The sequence below is a fragment of the Xenopus laevis genome, chromosome 9_10S (assembly GCF_017654675.1).
Source record: "Xenopus laevis strain J_2021 chromosome 9_10S, Xenopus_laevis_v10.1, whole genome shotgun sequence".
NCBI lineage: Eukaryota > Metazoa > Chordata > Amphibia > Anura > Pipidae > Xenopus > Xenopus laevis.
In genome coordinates this window covers 72,200,141-72,222,503 of record NC_054388.1, presented here as the reverse complement: position 1 = coordinate 72,222,503, position 22,363 = coordinate 72,200,141, and the positions used below count along the sequence as shown (strand labels likewise).

Genomic DNA, 22,363 nt, shown 5'->3' with positions numbered 1-22,363 from the left:
TCATGTAGGACAAGAGTGCCCATACTTTACTAATGAGGGGTCTACTTTTAGTGATGATGTCCCATTATGATCTACATCCATAAAAGCATAGTTAGCATTCTGTTCCATTGAAAACATTACTTAATGTTATATTGATTTATGAGCAAATATATTGCTATGTTTAACTAACAACTATTTGTTATGTAACTTAAATAAATAAACTGTTATAAACATCTTAACGAAATGAATGAAATAGGATGGTGATTTAGACAAGCTGTTTGTTGACAGTGTCTTGAGATCTACTGATCCCCAGCTAAAGGTCTACTGGTAAATCCCGATCTACCTTTTGGGCAGCCCTGATGTAGGACTTTTAATCGGGGTAGTTGGGGTATAATGTGGTTAATTGGGGTATTGGTTGTATAATGTGATGTGGGTCCCCTATACAATAGTTTGGCTAAAGCTTCCAAAGATCCCACGATTGTAGCCTCCAAAATTGTAGAGCGGTTGTATATTTAAATGCAGAGGACCTCTTGTATTTGTCTAATAAACAGTCCGTCAATGTGCATATGTTAGTTGACTTGCTAAAAAAATAACATTAGGGAAAGCCAGTTCCCCAACAGTTGTGGTCGCCTGTAAAGTTTTAAATCCAATACAAGGATGGTCCCCTGCCCATACAAATTTTGTGGCTCATGGATAAAAAAGGTTGGAGACTCCTGCCCTATCAAAAGCAGTTTGCAGTGTCTGATGACACCACTACCCTGTTTCCTCTGTAATCATACTCCAGGCCAGGTTATTATATGATCTACGGATATTAATGTCCGTTGCTTTTCTAGGCATGAAACCAGTTTGATTGGGGTGGACAAGCTCTTTGATAATCCGTTTAACTCTATTGGCCAATATTTTGGAAAATATTTTAGCATCTCAATTTAACACTGAGATGGGATGATATGATTTAGAGCAGTCAGTGGTTTACCTTCCTTAGGTATTAAAATAATATGGGCCATATTGTATGATTCTGGAAGGGTCTTGGTCTGTGAAGTGTTATTTGAGTGTTATAAAGAGGGAGCAACGTTTGGGGATCGGTATCTGTACCACTAGACGGGCAGGCCATCTGGGCCATGAGCGACCTGCAAGCATATGTAACACCTATTTGGGCTGCATAGCACACAAATAGTTAAACTGTCCAGCTAGCAGTAGAAGCATGGGTTACACGCGACTTCACACAACAGGGTCAGGGCCTTCGCCATGTGGAAGTGTTCCCTCTATGGTGTAGTGCAACTACATCCCCCAGGTTACTGTGCATACAACAAAAGATGGGCGCCAGGAGGTTCTTGCAGTAAAACAGAAAACAGTTTATTTAACTATGCACGAGGCAAGTGACCACAGGTTTAGTACTCACGCAGGAGCTGAGGCAATAGCACATTTCTCACACAGAGCTGCAGGCATTAGGCATTTCTCACAGAGGAAAGGTCTCCATTAGGCATTTGCAGTATTCACACACATTCCCTCCTGGAAGTTGTCAGGAAAGCAGCTTCTACCCTACAGTCCCTCTTCACTGAGGTCCCTGACTGGAGGCAACACATAAAGCCTCTGGGAAGCTACTCCCTTACTGCAAATCCTTGTTGGAGCTTCAGCTGCTCTTTCTCTCTCACCTCTCTGCCTTTCTCTCCTAGAGAGACTATAACAAGTCTGCCCTAGTGCAACTATTCCTCATTCACGGGGTTACCTGGTCCCCGACTTCTTCTTTCAAAGCACATGGGCCTTTCTGGGCCTAGCTGTGCCCAGGCTCCCCTGAGCACACCCAGCTGGATCACCATCCACAGGCCAAAGAGGAAGTGGCCACTCCCTACACACACTATATAGCAGTGTAGCAGGGGAGTGTCATTCTCTCCTGGCAGATCACTCTAAGAAAAAAAGGTGGGGGCCTTAAAGCTGCAGGGCAGATTACCCAGTAGGGGTCCCTACATACACCCGGGGGAAAAACCCATTTCGTCCCGACAATGGTTTAAACATCCCCAACATATATCAACTTACAGTACCATCACATCCACTTCTGGTATCCTCTCCTAAGGCATACCTGGTAACAATGGTCACTGTAAAGGAAACACAGCATGCACAATACTGTATCAAACATTTTCAATTGCATAATAAACATTGCAGTTGGTCAACTTTATTACACATCAGCAAAAATACTTCTCCCCCTCCCAAGGGTCCACACAGGCCAGTCCTTGGGTGCAGAAACACTACTCAGCGAGTAGGTGAAGGCAGAAGAAATGGTGGTGGGGATCAATAGTCCTGAATTAGAACCCACTTAGTCCAGCAGTCCTTCCAGCCACAAAAAAACAAGCAAGCAGCACTCTAGGCATCTCACTCTGCAGGAGTCCATAGAAGAGCTGTAGCAAACATCAGAGGAATCCATCCTCCAGGTTCTCCTCTTCCAGATCCATGATCCGGGATCACACATGAGCAGGAAATGGCTCCATCCGGGACATCCATCTTCCTCCCATCCAACTGACATCCGCAGGCCTTCGTGAAATTCGGGGCGAACCTCCAAGCCCGAACCCACGGCCAAATACTTCGAAGGAAATCCATACGATTCGAAGAATTCGTACGTTCCGTTTATCCACTTCGAAAAATTCGTACGATCCATTCGTACACTCCGACAAATTCGTACATCCATTCGTACGATTCGAACAAAACAATGCACAGCCTGGTTTTAGGGAATCGAGCCCCACGTTGGGCGCCAAATGTAACACCTATTTGGGCTGCATAGCACACAAATAGTTAAACTGTCCAGCTAGCAGTAGAAGCATGGGTTACACGCGACTTCACACAACAGGGTCAGGGCCTTCGCCATGTGGAAGTGTTCCCTCTATGGTGTAGTGCAACTACATCCCCCAGGTTACTGTGCATACAACAAAAGATGGGCGCCAGGAGGTTCTTGCAGTAAAACAGAAAACAGTTTATTTAACTATGCACGAGGCAAGTGACCACAGGTTTAGTACTCACGCAGGAGCTGAGGCAATAGCACATTTCTCACACAGAGCTGCAGGCATTAGGCATTTCTCACAGAGGAAAGGTCTCCATTAGGCATTTGCAGTATTCACACACATTCCCTCCTGGAAGTTGTCAGGAAAGCAGCTTCTACCCTACAGTCCCTCTTCACTGAGGTCCCTGACTGGAGGCAACACATAAAGCCTCTGGGAAGCTACTCCCTTACTGCAAATCCTTGTTGGAGCTTCAGCTGCTCTTTCTCTCTCACCTCTCTGCCTTTCTCTCCTAGAGAGACTATAACAAGTCTGCCCTAGTGCAACTATTCCTCATTCACGGGGTTACCTGGTCCCCGACTTCTTCTTTCAAAGCACATGGGCCTTTCTGGGCCTAGCTGTGCCCAGGCTCCCAGGCCAAAGAGGAAGTGGCCACTCCCTACACACACTATATAGCAGTGTAGCAGGGGAGTGTCATTCTCTCCTGGCAGATCACTCTAAGAAAAAAAGGTGGGGGCCTTAAAGCTGCAGGGCAGATTACCCAGTAGGGGTCCCTACACATATCTACATTGGGATCTCCTATGTCCTCTGTGGATATGTCACTCTCTAGTGCATCTACTATAGGTTGGGTGATACAGAGAAATTCTATGGTGTTCAGGTAGGCAGAGAGGTGAGATGGGGGTAGAAGAGGGAGTGCTGCATAGGTACTTTGGAAGTATTGCCTAAACTTCAACCATTTTCACTCTTTCAGTAATCAGATTACCTCCCTCCCCCTTTATAATGGACATCAACTTTAGCTAGCAGGGCCAGTAACTTCACAATTTTATCCTTTGTCAAATCATGCAGCTTTAAAATATAACTCCCTCTGATTCAATATCTCTGTAGGTCAGTATGTCTTTGTGTAGCTACTAAGTCTTGTTTGGCAGCGTAAGAGAGATACAATATCAGATTCTCCTCGAGAGTTGCCAGTTCGTCCCAGGTTGTCTAAATACTGGCCTCAGTCTTCTTCATAGTAACAGTAAATTTGGTTGAAAAAAGACACACGTCCATCAAGTTCAACTTTTTTTAGTCTATATATAACCTGCCTAACTGCTAGTTGATCCAGAGGAAGACAAAAAAAACCATTTGAAGCCACTCCAATATGACTCAGAAAAAAAACCTTTCTTAATCCAAGATGGCAATCGGACTAGTCCCTGGATCAACTTGTACCATGCTCTATCTTCCATAACCCTGTATTCCCTCCTTTGCTAAAAAGCCATCTAACCCCTTCCTAAAGCTATCTAATGTATCAGCCTGTATGACTGTTTCAGGGAGAGAATTCCACATCTTCACTGTAAAAAACCCTTCCAAGTATTTAGGCGGAACCTCTTTTCTTCTAATCGGAATGGGTGTCCTCTTGTTAGTTCGAAAGACCTACTGGTAAATAAAGCATTAGAGAGATTATTATATGATCCCCATATATATTTATACATAGTTATCCTCACTGTCCCTTATTAACCTGTCAGTTAGAGTTTATAATGCTATAATGGACTACTGCTGCATAAATATGGCAGCCCACTCATAGAGGAACAGGGTAGTAAGAAAGGTAATGTAAAAGCATCAGGCAAATACTTTTATGGCAAAATTATAAATAGCATTCAACCAATCCTGTATGAACCCCATTGGGGCATTACAGTTCTAAAAAAGAAAAGAAAAAACACTTCATCAAACTGCCAAGAATGTCCTTGTACACTATAGTATGGTCCACCTTTAACTGGAACCAGAGACTCTAGTCAAAACCATGATTCTGGGGCTATGCATGCTTCCACACCAATGTTCGAGCATGTGCGCCATGCCATAACGCTGTTCGCGCATGCGCACAGCGCACCTCTATTCACGCATTCGAGCTGGACATAGTTTAAACATCGGAAGGGGGCCCCCAGTGACTGCCAGGAGGGCCATTTAGGTTGCAGTTCCCGTGGGCCCACAATGCTCCAGTCCAACCCTGGCTGCCATCAAGACATATTTTTCAAGGGTAGGTCTTGCTTATTTCAGGAAGACAATGCCAAACTGCACTCTGTGCATATAACAATAGCATGATCAATAGTAAAAGAGTCTGGATGCTAAACTGGCCTGCATGCAGTCCAGACTTGTCACCCATTGAAAATGTTTGGCACATTATGAAACAAAAAATACCATAAGATCCAATGGTTGCACAGCTGAAATCTTATGGGATCATATAACTACAGCAATTGGTCTCCACAATTCCCAAACCATTACTGGGTGCGTTTCTTCTGTTGTACTTATTTCTGATCTTGACCTCGGCTTTGTTTATTGACTACGATCCTCTTCTGCCTGAAATGACCTCTTCCTGGATATGACTACAAACCCCTTGGGTAACTCGCTTCAGATTGGGTTGCTACAGCTTCCTCCTTGGTCCCAACTTCAAACTTCTAGAGCTGTAAGGCCTGACAATATGTTGCTGCTATTCTTTTGGCAAGTAAATATAAGGGTTAAATTATTTGAAAATCATCCCATTGTCTTTTTATTCATATTTTATACAGCGTTACAGGGTCGTACAGTATATGCCTCATTGTTGCTCTATGGTGCTAAGATTATTCATGGAATATTGTCACTGATAAATGTTTATGGATTAGGGTGCTTACTGCAGTTTAAAGGCAGAGTGGGAAGCAAATTAGTGTTGTATTTTTACAGGGCCCATGGATATATCAGTGTGGGACAGGGTGCAAAGTGGTGTGAATTATAGCCATACAGACCTCACAGACTTTCTCCCTCAAATTAATGTTTCTTCATTTTATGACTCCTGAGCAGTGGTGTAACTAGATGTTACTGGTCCCCACAGTAAATCCCACCCAACATATCCAAAGGTTGTCCTGTTTTACCAATATATGTCAAAATTGCTCATTAATTAGGGCCTCGTGGGCCCCCCTATACTTCCCAGGCCCCCCTGCTTCCTCTGTAGTTACGCCCCTGCTCCTGAAATAAAACTACCTGGCCTATGGGCCAAGGGAGAAAAAACTTTGAGGATAAAAACAATATAAACTCAGCTCTGTCTACTGTGGAAGGAGACGAATGTAACCACAGACTTGTGGATTGCACCAAGAACAAGTTACATGTCACATATATCTTTGTGAATAATTGATTCTTGGTGTTAGGTTCTATCTGTATTTCTAGAATTACATACAAGTTGTTTATTCGGTCACCTGTTTTTGAGCATACATACTTTATATATATCTGTAGTATAAAAAAAACCCCTGATTTTAGTATTTTATGAAAACCATAAATCAATAATCTTTATGTGGAAGGTCTCCTTCCATTTTTCCTGCATAGCACCAGATGCAAAGAGTCCCTGTGCAGGCAAAACACCAGGATACAGGTGTCTTCTCTATGTGCACAAGTCTGTGTGTCTCTCACTGCAACAGTTTCCCTGTCAGTGTATGGCAGCTGCAAAGTATGAATGTGGATGGAAAACTATGCGCTGTTGTTAATGAAAGTGCTGCATTCTATTGGACTTGGGAGTATTTTGGGGTAAATACTGTATTTATTTTTGGTTAATTGCAGGTTTATTGGTGCCCATTTAGTTCAACTGTATGTTCTGATACAAACCATGTAGATTTTCCATATAGTTTATAATTTTTTTGCATGACTTTAGTCTGTTATTTATACAGCTCAATGCATTTACACAGTGTTTTATACATTCATATCAGTCCCTGCCATAGTGGACTGATATGAATGTATAGGCTTGGAGGCTTTGTGTACAGGAAATAATGACACAGATCCGGGGGCAAGAATTGTTCTGATACAGAAATTGGCCTAGAGTGTACATTATGGTCTACATATAACAGCGCAGGCTGATGCAGTGATAGTTTCATGTTAAACTCTCCTTTTTATGTGCCTGTTTCTGATGATTATAAAGCGTTTTTTGCTGCAAAATATTTAACGAAATCCAGAGCAGGTGTTAATGCTAACCTTTGCTTAGTGATAATGAGCATTGTAATATTTGCCAGCAAATGATTTTACATTGTGACCATATTAAACATTTGCAAAAAAACAAACATTTAAAATAACACTTGCAATTTTTATTACATTACTCCCATAAAGTCTAATGTTGTAGTTTATGATTTCACTAGAGTGGTGCCACCGGTTGGCTGTAGATTATTGAATGAAACCCAGCGCAGATCAGGACATCTTCAAAATGTCAACGAGACATCTGCCATTGACTTCTACATGAACTTGGCAGCTCTGAGTACTTTTTTGTTTGGACTTTTAATCCCTAACTTGTGCAGATACTGCAATCGTAAAACTAGTTCTGCAGAATAAAACAGTTTTTTCAAAAAAGAACATAAAATTACATTCATTGGACACATGTCATATACAGAGTCACCGCAGATGATCTTGAGCCATTTTTATCAAAGGTTTAATGCAATTCTTCCCACATTGCTCAGGAAAATGCTCCAAAACCTAAAAGTCAAAAAGGGAACATTCAAGTACTGGGCCAACGGATACCACTCCAGCTCCCCCTCGTAGTTCCTATCCAGGAGTTTGTTCCTAATGGACTCCATTGCTCTGATTCAATTGACCTTGGTCTCCAGTGTTTGTCAACCAGGTATTTGTGGTCATTTCCAGTTCGCTGCCAATAGCGATCTTGCTGCTATTAGGATATGTGTGGCTAGTTTATGGTATGATTTGGAACAAATAGCTCTGATTTTCATACCTAAACGGAATGTATGGGGGGCAGCCTGAATGGTGCAATGAAGTACCTCGGAGAGCAGGGTCTCTACCATCGTCCAGAATTTCTGAGCTTCTGTACACGTCCACCAAGTATGCATACATGACCCTTGTTCACCGCACCCTCTAAAACAAAGAAAGTGGTCTGGATTGCCAAGGAGTTTGCTAATACATGAAGAGCTATAGTACCAACAAAATATAATTTTATATGCTCTTTTGCTGGAGACTACACAGACAGATGTTTTTTTGGCTGTCTCCCACACGTATGACCAAGACTTGTCGGATATTGTAATATCTAGGAAAGACAGCTGTAGAGCAGAGAAATTAGATGTGTCGGATAGAAACTGTTGAAGCACATTGTTTCAAAATAAGTTGCAGATTGAATAGTTTGGGTTTTAACCTCAGTTTCTACATAATGTCTGAGTTGTAGGTATCGGAAGAATTGTTAACATGGAATATTGTGTTCCTCTTTACATTTTTGAAAGGGTATTGTAGTCTGTTCTGGGTAAATATTTGTAACTTTGATCATGTTTGCATCTATCCAGGGCTTGAAGTCAGTCGGATTGCAACCTGGTGGAAAATGGTTCTGTGTCTGATATTACGAGTGCTCAGTTTCATCTTGATATCTATTGAATCCCATAGGTCCAGAGCTTGTTGCGATGTGGGTAGAAGGTTTTTAGGGCTAGCTCTGAGTTTATTAGGTATCCAAAATAGGTGAGCCAGTTGTAGTGGGGCTGTACAGTGATTTTCAATATCTTTCCACGGCTCGTCTGGTGGGGCGTGCATGTGGATCATTGGCTCTAATCTGCTGGCTAAATAGTATCTATAAATATGTGGGACTCCCAACACTCCCATTGACTTAGGTTTGGTCATAATTGTTGCCTTAATTCTGGATCACTTCCCCCTCCCCCCATATGAAGACTGATATGGCTTTTTGCAGTGAGGAGGCTGTTTTTTCTGCAAAATGTATTGGTAATGTCCTAAATAGATATAGAAGTCTTGGTAGTAATGCCATCTTGACTGCTGCTATTCTACCAAACCAAGAGAGATGGTAAGTGTACCATATGGATAAATCGTTTTTGAGTTTTTCAATCAGTTTTGGGTAGTTAGCTTTGTATAGGGTATTATAGGATGGTGTATGGTAAATTGCAAGGTATGCTAAGGATTCTTTTTCCCATTTGTAGTCATAATTGAGTTGAAGCAGTTTCAGTTCTGACTCGGGCATTTTCAATGGTAGTGCGTGTGATTTTGTGGGATTAATTTTGTATCCAGATATCTTTTGAAAATTATTTAATACCTGGAGTAAATTAGGTAAGGTAGTTTGAGGTGACGTGAGTGTGAGAAGAATGTCATCTGCAAAGAGGTTGATCTTGTGCTCCTTCATTCCCACTCTGATCAAGTCAAGTGAATTTTATTGTCATTTCAGCCATATACAGTAAATAAAGTACATAGTTTACTTGATGCCCTTGATTGCCCTAATGGCGTGGGCCAAGGGTTCTAAAGACAGAGCCAATATTAATGGTGACATCGGGCACCCCTGATGTGTCCCACTTTTTATCTCTATCTTATTGGACTGAAGCCCCATACTGAGAACTTGCGCTGAGGCTGCTGCATATAGCTGTCTGTCTGAGTCCCGTTAGGAAGGGATGTGGTATTTGAAGTTTTTCCAAAACTGCGAACCTATAGTTCCAGTCCAATCTGTCAAATGCTTTTTGTGCATCTAGGGAAAGGAGTAAGGAAGAAACCGGTAATTTTGGTCTAGACTAACGAATGCTGTCTGCTGCTTGACGCCCCGGTACAAATCCCACCTAATCCATTTGAATGATGTTAGGGAGTAGTGTGAATAGTCTATTTGCTAATATCTTTGCGAAGATCTTAATATCCGTATTGGCCTATAGCTTGGTTTGTATCTCTTGTTATTGTCCCTCATGGTGTCCGTATAGCATGGATATGTTGTGACGTGTGTAGGGCTTTTAGTTTACGTGCTAGCATTGTGTGTGGTTTGTTAGCATATTCATAGTACAGTATTTGGTTTTTCGCATAGTATAAGCCGCCTTGTCTGAGAGTACTTGTATCAGTTGTGCTCTTGTGTCTTGTATTTCTCTAGTGTTCCCTGGAGATGGCTTATTTTTGTGTATAATTGCTAGGTCATGTAATTTTTGTGAAAGTTGTTTCCTCCGTGATCTTTTTACGACAGGAAGCGTGTTTGATTAGAATCCCTCTAATTACTGCTTTATGTGCATCCCATCTAATCGCTAAGGATGTGTCCGTGAGGGTATTGTTTTTGAAGTATTCTTTAAGTGAGTTATTTAATTCTGTGCAGATATGTCTATCTAGTAATAGGGATTCATTCAATCTCCAGCTTCCTCCCCCTCTTACAGCATCCCATTTAGTAAAGATTGTTTCAACCATCCCGTGATCAGACCATGTGATATTGTGAAGTTTGGAGGAATGAATGTATTGAAGAAGTGTGTATTTTGTCAAAATAAAGTCAATTCGTAAGTAAGTTGCATGGACACTAGAGTAGAAGGTATAATCTCTGTCTATGGGGTGTTTTTCTCTCCAGACATCTACTAGAGCCCCTTCTTTTAAGTGTTTAGTTAGGGATTTAGTGTCTTGGTCTTGGTTAGTGGGGGACGGTGCATTCAGTATGTCACGTGATCTGTCTATGTTGTTGCTCAATGTTGTATTAAAATCACCTCCTACTATGACCCTGCCCTCCGAGATTTCTGAGAGTTTGGTGAAAAATGTCTTGAAGAATGTCTTTTTGGATACATTGGGAGCATACACCGATGCTAATGTAGTTAAATGGTTCTGGAGGTGCTCTGCCCTCAGGGTCTGCATATCTCTGCTTCAGTTGGAATTTGACTTTTTTTTGCAATTAGAATAGCTACCCCCTTGGTTTTAGTTGTAGAATTTGCCATAAATACTTGAGGGTAATGTTTGGATAGGTATTTTGGAGTTGATGTTTTACTAAAATGTGTTTCCTGCAGCAACAAGATGTCTATTCTTTGTTTAGTGTAATCAGAGAAGGCCATTGTGCGTTTTTGGGGCACATTGAAGCCATTTACATTATGTGATCCTACCTTTAAATCGAAGGAGCGGTGGCCAGAAGTGGTCCGTGGGTCCAGAAGCGTCACTAGAGGGGGGCGGGCCCTGGTGCGTGACGCACAGCTGGGCCCCACCCCCTCCGAACGGCCGCATTTGGCCGAATTTTCAGCGGCACGCGGTCTGCCGGGGGGCCCTGGCCCGCTCGCACCCCCTGCCCCCCCGGTAGTTCCGCCACTGCGTGGGTCCTTACCTTCTGTAATTGTAGGACTTTGGAGAGTCGCCATAGTGAAGAAGAGCTGAAAGAGGGAGGAAGGTAGTAGAGAGTTGGGGTAATGGACAGGTGCTGGATGATAATAATAACAGTGTCTTCCTTTTCTGTACTACAGATTATACAAAGGTCCTGCAAAACTGATACTTGTTTACGGGTAACTCCACTCCCACTCCCTGACAGGTCTCTTCTATGGGGATCTAACACAATGGGAACATTCTAACACCTTGCTTAAAGTTAGGAAAATAATTACACCTTTGCCTCCCAATTTATCCATTAGACAAACACAAGTGAAAAATAAAAATAAAGGAATAGTGGCACTTTAAGGGGGTTATTTACTAAAACTACACTTTTTCTCACCTTTTAAAAACTAAAAACTTCAAAATTTCCAAACCCGAACCCCCTTAATTTACCGATATTTTTTCTCAAAAACATTGGTGTGAAAAAACGTAACAAAATTTAGGGTCCGAAACCCCAAACGTACAAGAAGTATGAAGGCATAAAGCATGTTCCAAAAGTTAAAGCGACCATCTGCCATTGACTTTTACATGATTTTGTCAGGTTTTAGTTGGAGTATTTTTGGATTTGAATTGTTATCAGCTTTGGGGTATAATAAATCTCTAAAAATTCCTTTTTTTCCTATGAAAGGTTTTATTATTGAGTTTTATTATATAGGATTTACTGTATATGTATCCAAGGCAATTTGTAATACAGAGACCTACAGCACGTGATTAGAGTTGTAGAGTAAAAGCAGTGGTATTTGGTGACACCTCATTTGACAGTTTTCTAAATATATCACTCCTCTGGGTGCTATTCACAGGATCTCAGTGTCTGGGTCTTGTCTTACACACACATCAGCACCCCAGGCAGGATAATAGCTGTAACCTCCTGACCTCCCTCATACAGACTTTGTATCCAGACAGAATAGAAAGAAGCACAGGGGACAGCTCAGCAAGGTGAGTTCCCAAATAATGCCCAGATATGAAGAACAAGTACATAACACAAACTATACACAAATCATGACAGAATGTATAGAGTATTTGGTATTTGTTACATAATGATACTAAACTGCAAACTGTAGAAATATCTGTGTGCATTTATCCCATTAAATATCTTCTTTATTTTTACAGGATCACAATGCATCTCTCCTTTCTCCGACAGTCCTTCCATTCTGCTCATTGTCACATAAAACTGTGCTTTTCACTCTCCCCTCTATCTACTATTATTCCTTTTTTGTTTAATTTACCTACTCAATCTGCTGCCACTTCACTGTCTTTATGTCCTTCTCATTGCTACTGTGAGTCCAGATCTTTCTTTGTAAACTGCTCAGGTTTAAATCTATCATCCTTCCTAGTCATTCCCCCTCTGGATTCAGAGTTCTTGGACCTTTCAAAGTGCTCTCTGCAGTCTTCTCCTCCTCTTAACAAACTTTGGAGGCTCCAAACTTTGTTGCTGGCTCAGAACACAATCAAAGAATTAAGTCCTTTATCCTGGAAGGGGATGGAAAGTCTACAGTTCCTTGATCTCAGTGAGAACAGGATATCTGAGTTGAACAGAGATTTTTCCAAGGGTCTTGACTCACTTATTCACCTGATATTAGCATACAATTTGCTTCACACCCTGTCGGGGCTAAGTTTCCAGTACCTACATAACCTGGAGTACCTGGACCTACAGGGAAACTTAATTACCAGCCTCCAACCTGGATTGCTAAGGCCTTTAACCAAGCTACATAATCTCCAGCTCCAAAACAACTTATTGAAGAGTTTACACAGTGATGATTTCTCTATCTTACAAAGACTAGAGCTCCTTGACCTGTCTGGGAACCAGATCCAAGATCTGCCACCTATGTTATTTACCCCACTCCATTCCCTCACCTTCCTTAGCCTACAACGGAACCAGCTGCACCACCTCCATTTTCAGACAATCTGTAATTTACCAGCACGTGGGACCATACTCTTGTTGTCCCAAAATCCCTGGGAATGTGATTGTGATCTTCAACGTGTCTTTGGGAAGCTGGGCAGAGTGCACAGACTCCGCTTGCAGGATAATGAAAAGCTCCGTTGTGCAGAGCCATCACAACTAAAGGAAAGAGCCCTCACTTCTTTAGACACAGGCCTGTGTGTTGCAGAGACAGTCACTGTGCTGGTCATCTCCTTGACTGTAATTGTAACTGTGATTGGAGCCATTGTTACAGCAAAGAGAAGTCGCAAAAAAGGTCACAGGACCTCCGAACATGAAATCTGCACACAGAACTGAAGGTAGATTATAAAAGGGGATATTAACAAGGAGCACTAGATATTTCCAGTTAGCTTTCAAAATGCAAATAGCTTGCACATAGCCACCCACTGATGGTACAAAAGGGGCATGCAGATAAAAAAAGACCTACAGTAACTGCTGGATTGTTCCATTACTATTTTTTTACTGTATTTAAGACTATGTTTTTATATATCTGTAACCTTGTTATGGGCTAAAAGAATCTTGTCAAGTGTTAGACCCCAAAGGGTAGCTTGAACCAAAAAAATCCCAAAACTGTGTTATATGTGCTTTTTGGTTTGTGTTATAAGTGATGGATAAAACTTACAGGACACTTGTATCTGGGGTGTAGCTGCTATTAGGTGCAATGTGCAGAATGCAGTGCTGTGGACACAACTGAGCCTTACACCTGCCATAGGCTTGGGCACTTCCTAGTTTGGATGTCTAAATCATATGCAAGCTAGGGTGGTGTCCAAGGGGATGCCCACATGCCACCCACCCCATAACTTACAAGTACAGTACAAACATACACACCTAAATGTCAGTATAAAAGCGCAAAAAAATGGCACCTTCTCCACCGAGAGATCTATAGACTCTATAGCACTTGGCCCTCGGTAAGCGACATAGAATCTATGTTGGTGGCAGTTAAAGGACCTTAGATAGGTGCTGCAGTCACCCTCGTACCTTTGTAATAGTACATTTGTAAGGCCACTATGAAGGCACACACCCATGTACCATCCATTACCTGGAGTGTTAAACCTGCAACCAAATAAACACCCTTAACAATTTGCAAATCTTTGCATTTTCAGAATTGGGCACAAATATTTATTCCTGATGCAGCAGTTACAATAGGATGAGCATAGTGATTTGTTCCTTTTTACCCTTTAGCCATGAATACTGAATCATTAATACACCCTACTGTAATCTATTTCCCCAAAACAGCAAGTATTCATTTTATTTTCACTTCTGCTGGCACCATCATTTCTACTCTACATCTACTCATTCAAGTCAGTCTTTGATGTTCAACTTATAGCTAACAATAGCATATTGCAGAGGTTCTGTACACTTTAATTAAAAATAACTCCACATTTCTCATGGTGTTAATTTGTATCCGTCTCTCAGCACCATCTCTATTATTATTATTATTATTATTATTATTAACACAGAGCTCACTTTCCAGCCTCGTATATTTGACATGCAATACTAAAGAACTGTCACAGATACACGGTAGGCTAACCCAACTATGGTGTGTGTGGGGTGGGGGTCTGGCCTATTCACATACTTGGGGCACAGTCCATAAACAGTGTCTCCCTAGCCTTAGGTCAACATCTGTGGTCCCTGCACTGCTGCCAGCAACCTACTCAGTAAAAACTAAAGCTGTTCAGACACAAGCTTGCCTCCCACGAGCTGTTATGGGTCAATGGGCGTTTGGTTATTACCCTAATGCAGTGTATACAGTCATATGAAAAAGTTTTGGAACCCCTCTCTTCCTGCACTTTCAACAAAAAAGATAACAGTGGTATGTCTTTCATTTCCCAGGAACATCTGAGTATTGGGGTGTTTTGACTCTCCTCTAAAGAGTGACAGCATGGGATCCTCAAAACAACTCTCAAAAGATATGAAAACAAAGATTATTCAGTATCATGGTTTAGGGGAAGGATACAAAAAGCTATCTCAGAGGTTTAAAGGTCAGTTTCAACTGTCAGGAAATGGAAGGCCACAGGCACAGTTGCTGTAAAACGCAGGTCTAGCAGGCCAAGAAAAATACAGGAGTGGCATATGCAGAAAGCTCTGCTGCACTCACTATGCATGTGCGGTCACTATTTCAAGAGGGGACAGAATTCTGGGGTAAGACTGTGAGGGGGGAGGCAGGGAGGGGGGCCAACGGAGGGGGGCAGTGGGGACTTAACATTGCGGGGGGTTTAGTTCTCCTTTATGTTTATGCGCCAGAATTGTGGACCTGATACCCCTGCCTATGAACTGGTGAAGAGGGAAGGGGAATGAGAGGAGTGAAGTGATATCAAGGAAGTGTAGAATGGAAAGTGAAAGTAATAGCCTAAGGCATGTCGGCAGGGCAGGTGATATATGATTGACAGCTGAGATTCTTAAATATATTTATAACAGGTATGGATACTTTAATTAAAGAAGGAATTTGGGTTTTATGTTTAATTTGAAAAGGACTGTTATTATACAGTATACATGGAAATAAGAGGATAAAATTGTCAGCAGCAAGTTATTAACAAACCTGAAGTGCATGAAAACAATGGATTACCCCAACATTCAATCATCTATAGTGCTGTTCTCAAATGTGAAAAAGCATTTGATGTGTTAAAGTAAAAACAGGAATCTATTCTATGACATGCGATGCTCACATGATGACCCATAGAGAGTAACAGAAAAGTGCTGAAAAGTGGACCAATTGCATTCTGCATCACAGCTTCTTATTTACTCACTGACCTGTGCCATCGCTGAACAAACCTAAGGATTCTCACATATAGTGGATTTACTGTTATCATTCTTAAAAGCCACACTGGTCAATCTTTCCCTTGACTTGCTACTCAATTGTTTAGAAGAGAAAACCAGCATACCCCATAGTCAGCTTACTAAATGTTAACAACCTTGCAATTGATCTATAGCATACTATATTCCCCTTGGAAAGGAACTATATAACTTTTTTCCATAGACATAAAACATACGCACAGATTGACCACCTGTTCATATCACATAACTCCCTCCAGGATGTCTGTAACAGCCTGAAACATACAAGGACATGGTCAGAGCCCTCAGTGATCCTACTAACATTACTTTACTCGCATATGATTAAGTGGTTGTAACACGAAACGCATAAAACTACTTGTTGACATAATAAACCTTTTTTACTTCATTACTACTGCCTTGGGGAAGATTGCTTTGATTTTGAGTGCCTGCTTCAAATTGCATTTCGGTTTATCCGTTTCCCATGCTGAGGGCTCAAGGCGATGCACCTGGGCCTCTTCCACATTGTGGTGAGTTATTACTGTAACCTTTAGAGAACCTTTTTCTTATTAATTTCATCACACCTGTTATTCCCCCTGCACTGTTCACATTTGTAACATCTCTATTGTTCATTCCATTAAAACCCCGCTCTGTTCACACCTGTAAAGTCCTGTACTGTTCACTTCTCAGGCCCAGGCTGTAAATGCCCACATTGTTCACCTGTTCACACTCATACAAATTACTGGAGGGTCACCAGCATTGTGTCACTGTGTGTAGTACAGCGCAAACGGTTCATCTTAGAGCCTTACTACCTAAGAGTCTTTAATTTCACCTGGCCATTGTTGTACAGAATTTCATTTATGGTCAGATTGGGAGAAGAGGATCTGATGGTGAATTGTGAAAAATATTGGTCTTGTCTTCACATAAAACACTGGACCAGAATTCTAAACAACTTAAAGTACGTTCATGGGTAACCGTGAGGGACAAACTCCTCTGTGAAACAGGGGAAACCTCTGCCAGCACTGGTCTTCACTACACCCTTTTGGGGCCCCAGAACTGTCTGCTGCTGAACTGACATGGAACCTGCACGTATTTAGGTTAATTTTCATCCAAATAAGCTATTTGCACAAAATACTTAGACCCTTAAGAAAAAAACACTAAAAAGATGATGTTATTTCATGTGGCCCTAGTTTGCATAAAAAAATATTTCCCATTTCATGAAACTGGGAAAAGCTCTGATGATAACTTTTCAGCCACAATTCTGAGCTTTTAGCAGATATTATAAATGACTTCTTAGGGGCAAATTTACTAAAGAGCAAAGTGACTAACTCTGGCGAAAATTCGCCAGCGTGATATAATTTCGGAACTTTTTTCAGCTTTGCATGGCTCTCCAATCCCCATATGAAAACTAGCTGTACAGAAAGCTGTGTAAGGGAAAGAAGTTGGTACCATAGCAGCCGCCCCTCATTTCCATCTGCAGCTCACTGAAAGCAGGGGGCCCAGTAATCCAAGAAAGTGCATAACTGTGCCCCCCCCAAGAGACCCAAAATCGACAATGATATCTGGACACAGGGCAGCGTGATAGCACAATATTGGGTAGAGTTACAGAGCACGGTGACATTGTAACCATTAAGTTGTACCGTGTTAGCCATTGAAAAATTGCAGAAAATGTAAAGTTTAGTGATACCTTTTATTGATGAAGCGGCTACTCGAAAGCTTGCAATTGTTACTCATTCAGCCAATAAAATGTATCACCAAACTTTACATTTTCTGCAATTGTAATCAGCAGAGTCCTTTTTTAACTCAATAAGTTACTGCCTTACTTCTAAACATTTATTATATAGTGAATAAAGTACCCCCTCTTGTAAAATATAAGGATATTATAAGTTACCGAGGAGTATCATGACCATATAAAAACACGAGGCCGAAGTTTTTATACAGGTCATGGAACTCCGAGGTAACTTCTAATATCCTCATATCTTACAACTGGGGGTACTTTATTTATTATAATACACAAATTTCAATGAGTCATGTGACAAAAATGACATCAGAACTCACCGTTTATAACTGATGACATCAGAACTCACCGTTTATAAGGATATAATTTACAGGATATTCATGGCTTTTGTGTATTATAAGGGTCTTATTGACAAATACAACTGCAGTGGGACCAGTGTGGGCCTCTTGCTTCTAACCATTTTGCATATTTCATGGTCATTCTCTATTTCTTTATGGGAATAAAGAGGCTTAATAATGAAAGAATAGAGTATGTAGAGAAAAGAGACTAGGAGAATAAAGAGGTTGAGTGAGGAGAGGAGGTACAAAAGTTTGGAAATTGGGCCCTCAACCTAAGGTTTTCTGGTGGGCCCCTGGTATCCCAGTCCGACACTGAGTGGGACCGATGTTTTTTTTTTTTTACAGCACTTTCTCCCAGAATTTGTTTAAGATTGGAGGCACCTGTGAAAAACATTGTGCTGCTACTCACTTGCAATTTGTGTGTCGCAGAGAGTATTTTTGTAACTGAATTTGTGTGCAAATAGTGCCGCTTCTGGCACGACATCAGTAATGCTAGGTGCAGTATTCTAATGGAACCCTAGAAATACCACCTCCTCGTTTCTTTCAGTACTCCCTTGCATAATTCATTGTGCTCAGTACTTTGCACCAAACAAGCCGAATATGTGCACGAATATGTGCACTGGCGCAACATGCGAGTTATAAGGAGATTATGTAGCAGCAAAATATCTCGGAATTTTATGTGTACAGTTGTGCAACCATTTCAGTGGGATTTGGCTACATTTTATTTCCTTGTCAAGTGTGTTTTTATCCTTTGTAATAGACTTAGAAATGTAAAAGTTACAGTTTTCATAGTGATACTTCATATTTTTCATTCATTTCTGTTTGGTGTAAATGCCTTTTCACCCTCTCATACCTTTTCCATAAAATATGCTGCAGGCCTTTTGCAAAAAGAGAGTTTTTTTGCCAAACCTAAACCTAACTTCCTACTGCAGCCGAGGATTATTTGTCTGAGCCTTGTATCTAGTTACATCTAAATCTGAAGACACTACAGATTGCAGAGCTAGAGATGAGGACCATTTTTAGTAGGGATGCACCGAATCCACTATTTTGGATTCGGCCGAACCCCCAAATCCTTTGTGAAAGATTCGGCCAAATACCAAACCAAATCCTAATTTGTTTATGCAAATTAGTGGTGGGAACGGGAAACCATTTTTTACTTCCTTGTTTTGTGACAAAAAGTCACACGATTTCCATCTCCACCCCTAATTTGCCTATGCAAATTAGGATTAGGATTCGATTCGTCCGAATCCTGCTGAAAAAGGCCGAATCCTGGCCGAATCCCGAACCGAATCCTGGATTCGGTGCATCCCTAATTTTTAGTAACTTGCATTAACATACTAGCCATGTTGCATATAGTTAGCTTAGTGTATCGCCACATCGAATGAACAGTGATTTCACATATCAGATACACACCGATGGCCTGTTGCATGGATTTACAGCTTGGTTTAGTGTTCAGATTCAAAGGAGAAGGACAGCTGAAACTTAACACTGGTCCTTTTAGTCCATGAGTAGTTAACCTATTTCCGTTTAATAAATCATTGCTAAAAACCCTTGTTGCACTAAGACTCTCTCCTTTTGTTGCTTTCTCAATGCCACTACATTATCTGTCGAAAGACAAATTATACCCTAATTGCGTACAAAAATATTCATTAAAGAGTATAAGTTTCTTTTACAGCCAACTTTTAACTTTTACCATAAGATCATTCATCCCTCAATATTATTTTCTGAACCCAGGCTCACTCAATGGAAGCATACACTCTCTGTGCTTGATGAGCCACTCCAGGTTCAGAAATGAGACAAGATAAGTGGATCTGTGGTGTTTCAAAGGAATTCAGATTGAAGGCGTCATTTGTCTATGACATTGAGCTGGAGCAGTGGAGAGCTCAAAATGCAAGAAGTGCAGAAGCAGCATTTGCTCATGAATCATTCTTGCCAATCATCCATCATTTATTATGTGTCTCTCTATTAGGTTGTTTGCAAGTTATTTCCGATCTGGAGATGAAGCGTTTTCTGCAGTGGTGATGGTGGTTGGTCTCGTGTCCTACCCCTTACCATAAAAAAAACAGCTGAGCAATAATAATTTCATTTCTAAAACTCACAAGTTCCTCTTATGGGGAAAGGAATAATATTGCAGTTGGCCTTAAAAACCTTACCTCATGAGACAGGTATCGTGCCTTTCTATGTGAACACAACCCACGTGCTACAAAAAGAAATTTTAAAATATTTAATGTGCTTTTTATCTTTTTTATAATTCCCCCAGGTAATTGTTGGTCTCCAGGGCGCTAAATGCATTTTTCCATTTCATTTTTTGATATAAAAAAAAGTTTTTAAAATTGATATGGCCCTGTTTTTTTCTCAGAACCAATGGGAAAGTTCGAGCATGATGTACTAAATAAATTACACGGCTTCTGTACATAATTACATTCCTTTCAGTAAAAGGGTGCTCACTCTCGGCTGGTGCACACACTTTGGAAACGTTTAAGTCCAACAACTTGGCTCAGAGTGGATACACCTCTATTGTGTATATAAAAATCCAAGGTAATTAGGTGCAACAGTTCCAGAGATTCACATTATTGCATGAAGTTGGGCTCTGTAGGACACAAGATGCAGAACAACTGCACAGAAACAGCAGCGGCTGGTATGGGGGAAGCTACATCCAGTGTCACAGTAAACAACAACAGTAAGTGACCTATAGATACATTCTGACGTAGATTATTGGCAAGAAGAAAAGGGTCCTCCTTCATTGTGCCTAGCAGCAGTCATCCTAGGTAATGAGAATATAGCTGCTGCACATTGTCTCTGAAGAAGACAGCAGCATGCTAGCACCTTGCAGAGTAGAAGCAGTCATTAGAATCATTCTGTACCTTCTTCATCGCCTAGTGTGTCAGTGGTTAAGGCATGAAGCAACCAAAATCAACTCACATGTTGTAGGCAACATAAATAGGATCCAGCTGATCAGCCAGAAACCCATCTCGTAAATGCATACGCTGCTTCTCTCCACGAGAATTAATTGGGATGACACCAGGATCCACAATCACCACTACTCCCACAATAAGGTAATGCTCCTCCAAAACGACATTGGTCACCAACGCCACCAGATCTAGTGCTTCTTGTTCTGATGCATCAAGTTCCAGTACAACTACCAGCAGATTTGTCCATGTGAAGACAGCACTGATGAAAGAGAAAGAACATTAAGGGGGGTTATTTATCGAAATCGGATTTTTTTTCCAATTTTTTAAGTAAAAAAAGTCAGACCAAACTAGAATCCACAATTTGACCATACTTGTTATTGGAAAAACTTCATAAAATCGCTTCGAAAACAAATTGAAAATTCAGGATTTTATGAAAACAAAAACAGAATTTTTCCGGTTTTATGTCCAAAACTCTTAGAATTTTTTTGTTAAGTCGCTCGAAACCCCCCGATTTTTTTGGATTTGTGCCCGAAATTCATGATATCTTCATATTTGAAATGGGACCTTTGCCATTGACTTCTACAGGCACCTGACAGTAGAGTCCTGTGCGGAACCAATTTGTTAAACCCGACCCGCACCCCGCATATTTACCCACTTGGACCCGCTACCCGACCCACAAGTACCTTATCCGCAACCTGATCCGAGAACTGCTGACCATCAAGAAACAGGAAGTGCTGTCATTGTAAACCGGACGTGACATCATTAGAACATCAGAAAAAAAGGAGTAAAATTCGCTATTGAGAAGACCCGTGACCCGCAAACCCGGAGAACTGCCGACCCGCGTCTATACCCACTCCCGAAACTCCTACCGGCAACCCACAGGGTACCGCCGTTTTTTGCGGGTAACCTGCGGGTACCCGACACGCTGCAGGACTCTACCCGACATCTTGGAGATGGAGTATTTTCGGATTCATACTTTTAGCAGCCTCAGGGTATAATATATCATGAAAAATTTAAGTTTTTTTCCCCACTAAAAATTCGTATTTTATAGTAAAAAAAAAAAACCTCACATTTTTTTTTTCGTTTTTGGCATTCGGACTGTAATAAATAACTCCTTAAGTAAAATTACTGCAGAAATTTAGTACAGCCACTATAGCCTTAAATGGAAATACCTGTGTGAATTGCTGCATGAGAATGAACAGAGTTGTAATTAAATGGTGTTAAAAATACAAGACCAAGTTGCAAGCTCTTGTAAAATGGGTTTGTATTGACAGCTAAGGGACACTAAAATTTGCAGTATTTAAACAATAAAAAGTTCATATTCTAATTTAACATATCCATAAAGTAAAGTCGTTTTGGATTTTTTTTGGTGGGCCTTTTCTAGGCAGCAGCCTAGTTCTCAGCTAGATTTCTTATCTAGATTTCCCCAGCATAAGCTCCATAATGTCGGTCATGAAAACTTTAAAGCAATGGTATGCTGCGAGTTCTGCCCACTTTTTTCTAGTTACCAAAGCATTAAGGCAAGGCACTCAAAACAGACCCCAAAAATTAGGGCAATGGGGTTTTGTTGCCCGCAGGTGATAAATGAGCCCAATATATCTATGAATTGCAATGCTTTGAAATCATCTTTTCAG

General features: G+C 41.1%; 1 protein-coding gene across 7 annotated transcripts in view; it reads right to left on the bottom strand.

Moving 5' to 3' along the window:
- Positions 1–20,027: 20,027 nt before the first annotated feature.
- The window catches only part of LOC108702276 (disco-interacting protein 2 homolog A), a 49,433-nt gene continuing 47,097 nt past the window's right edge, over positions 20,028–22,363 (bottom strand). For all 7 annotated transcript variants that reach the window (XM_041579253.1, XM_041579254.1, XM_041579249.1 and 4 more), the window contains one exon: positions 20,028–20,988. In XM_041579253.1, coding sequence (XP_041435187.1) covers positions 20,736–20,988 — 253 coding nt within the window. In that variant the 3' untranslated portion in view covers positions 20,028–20,735. The remainder of the gene's footprint in view (positions 20,989–22,363) is intronic.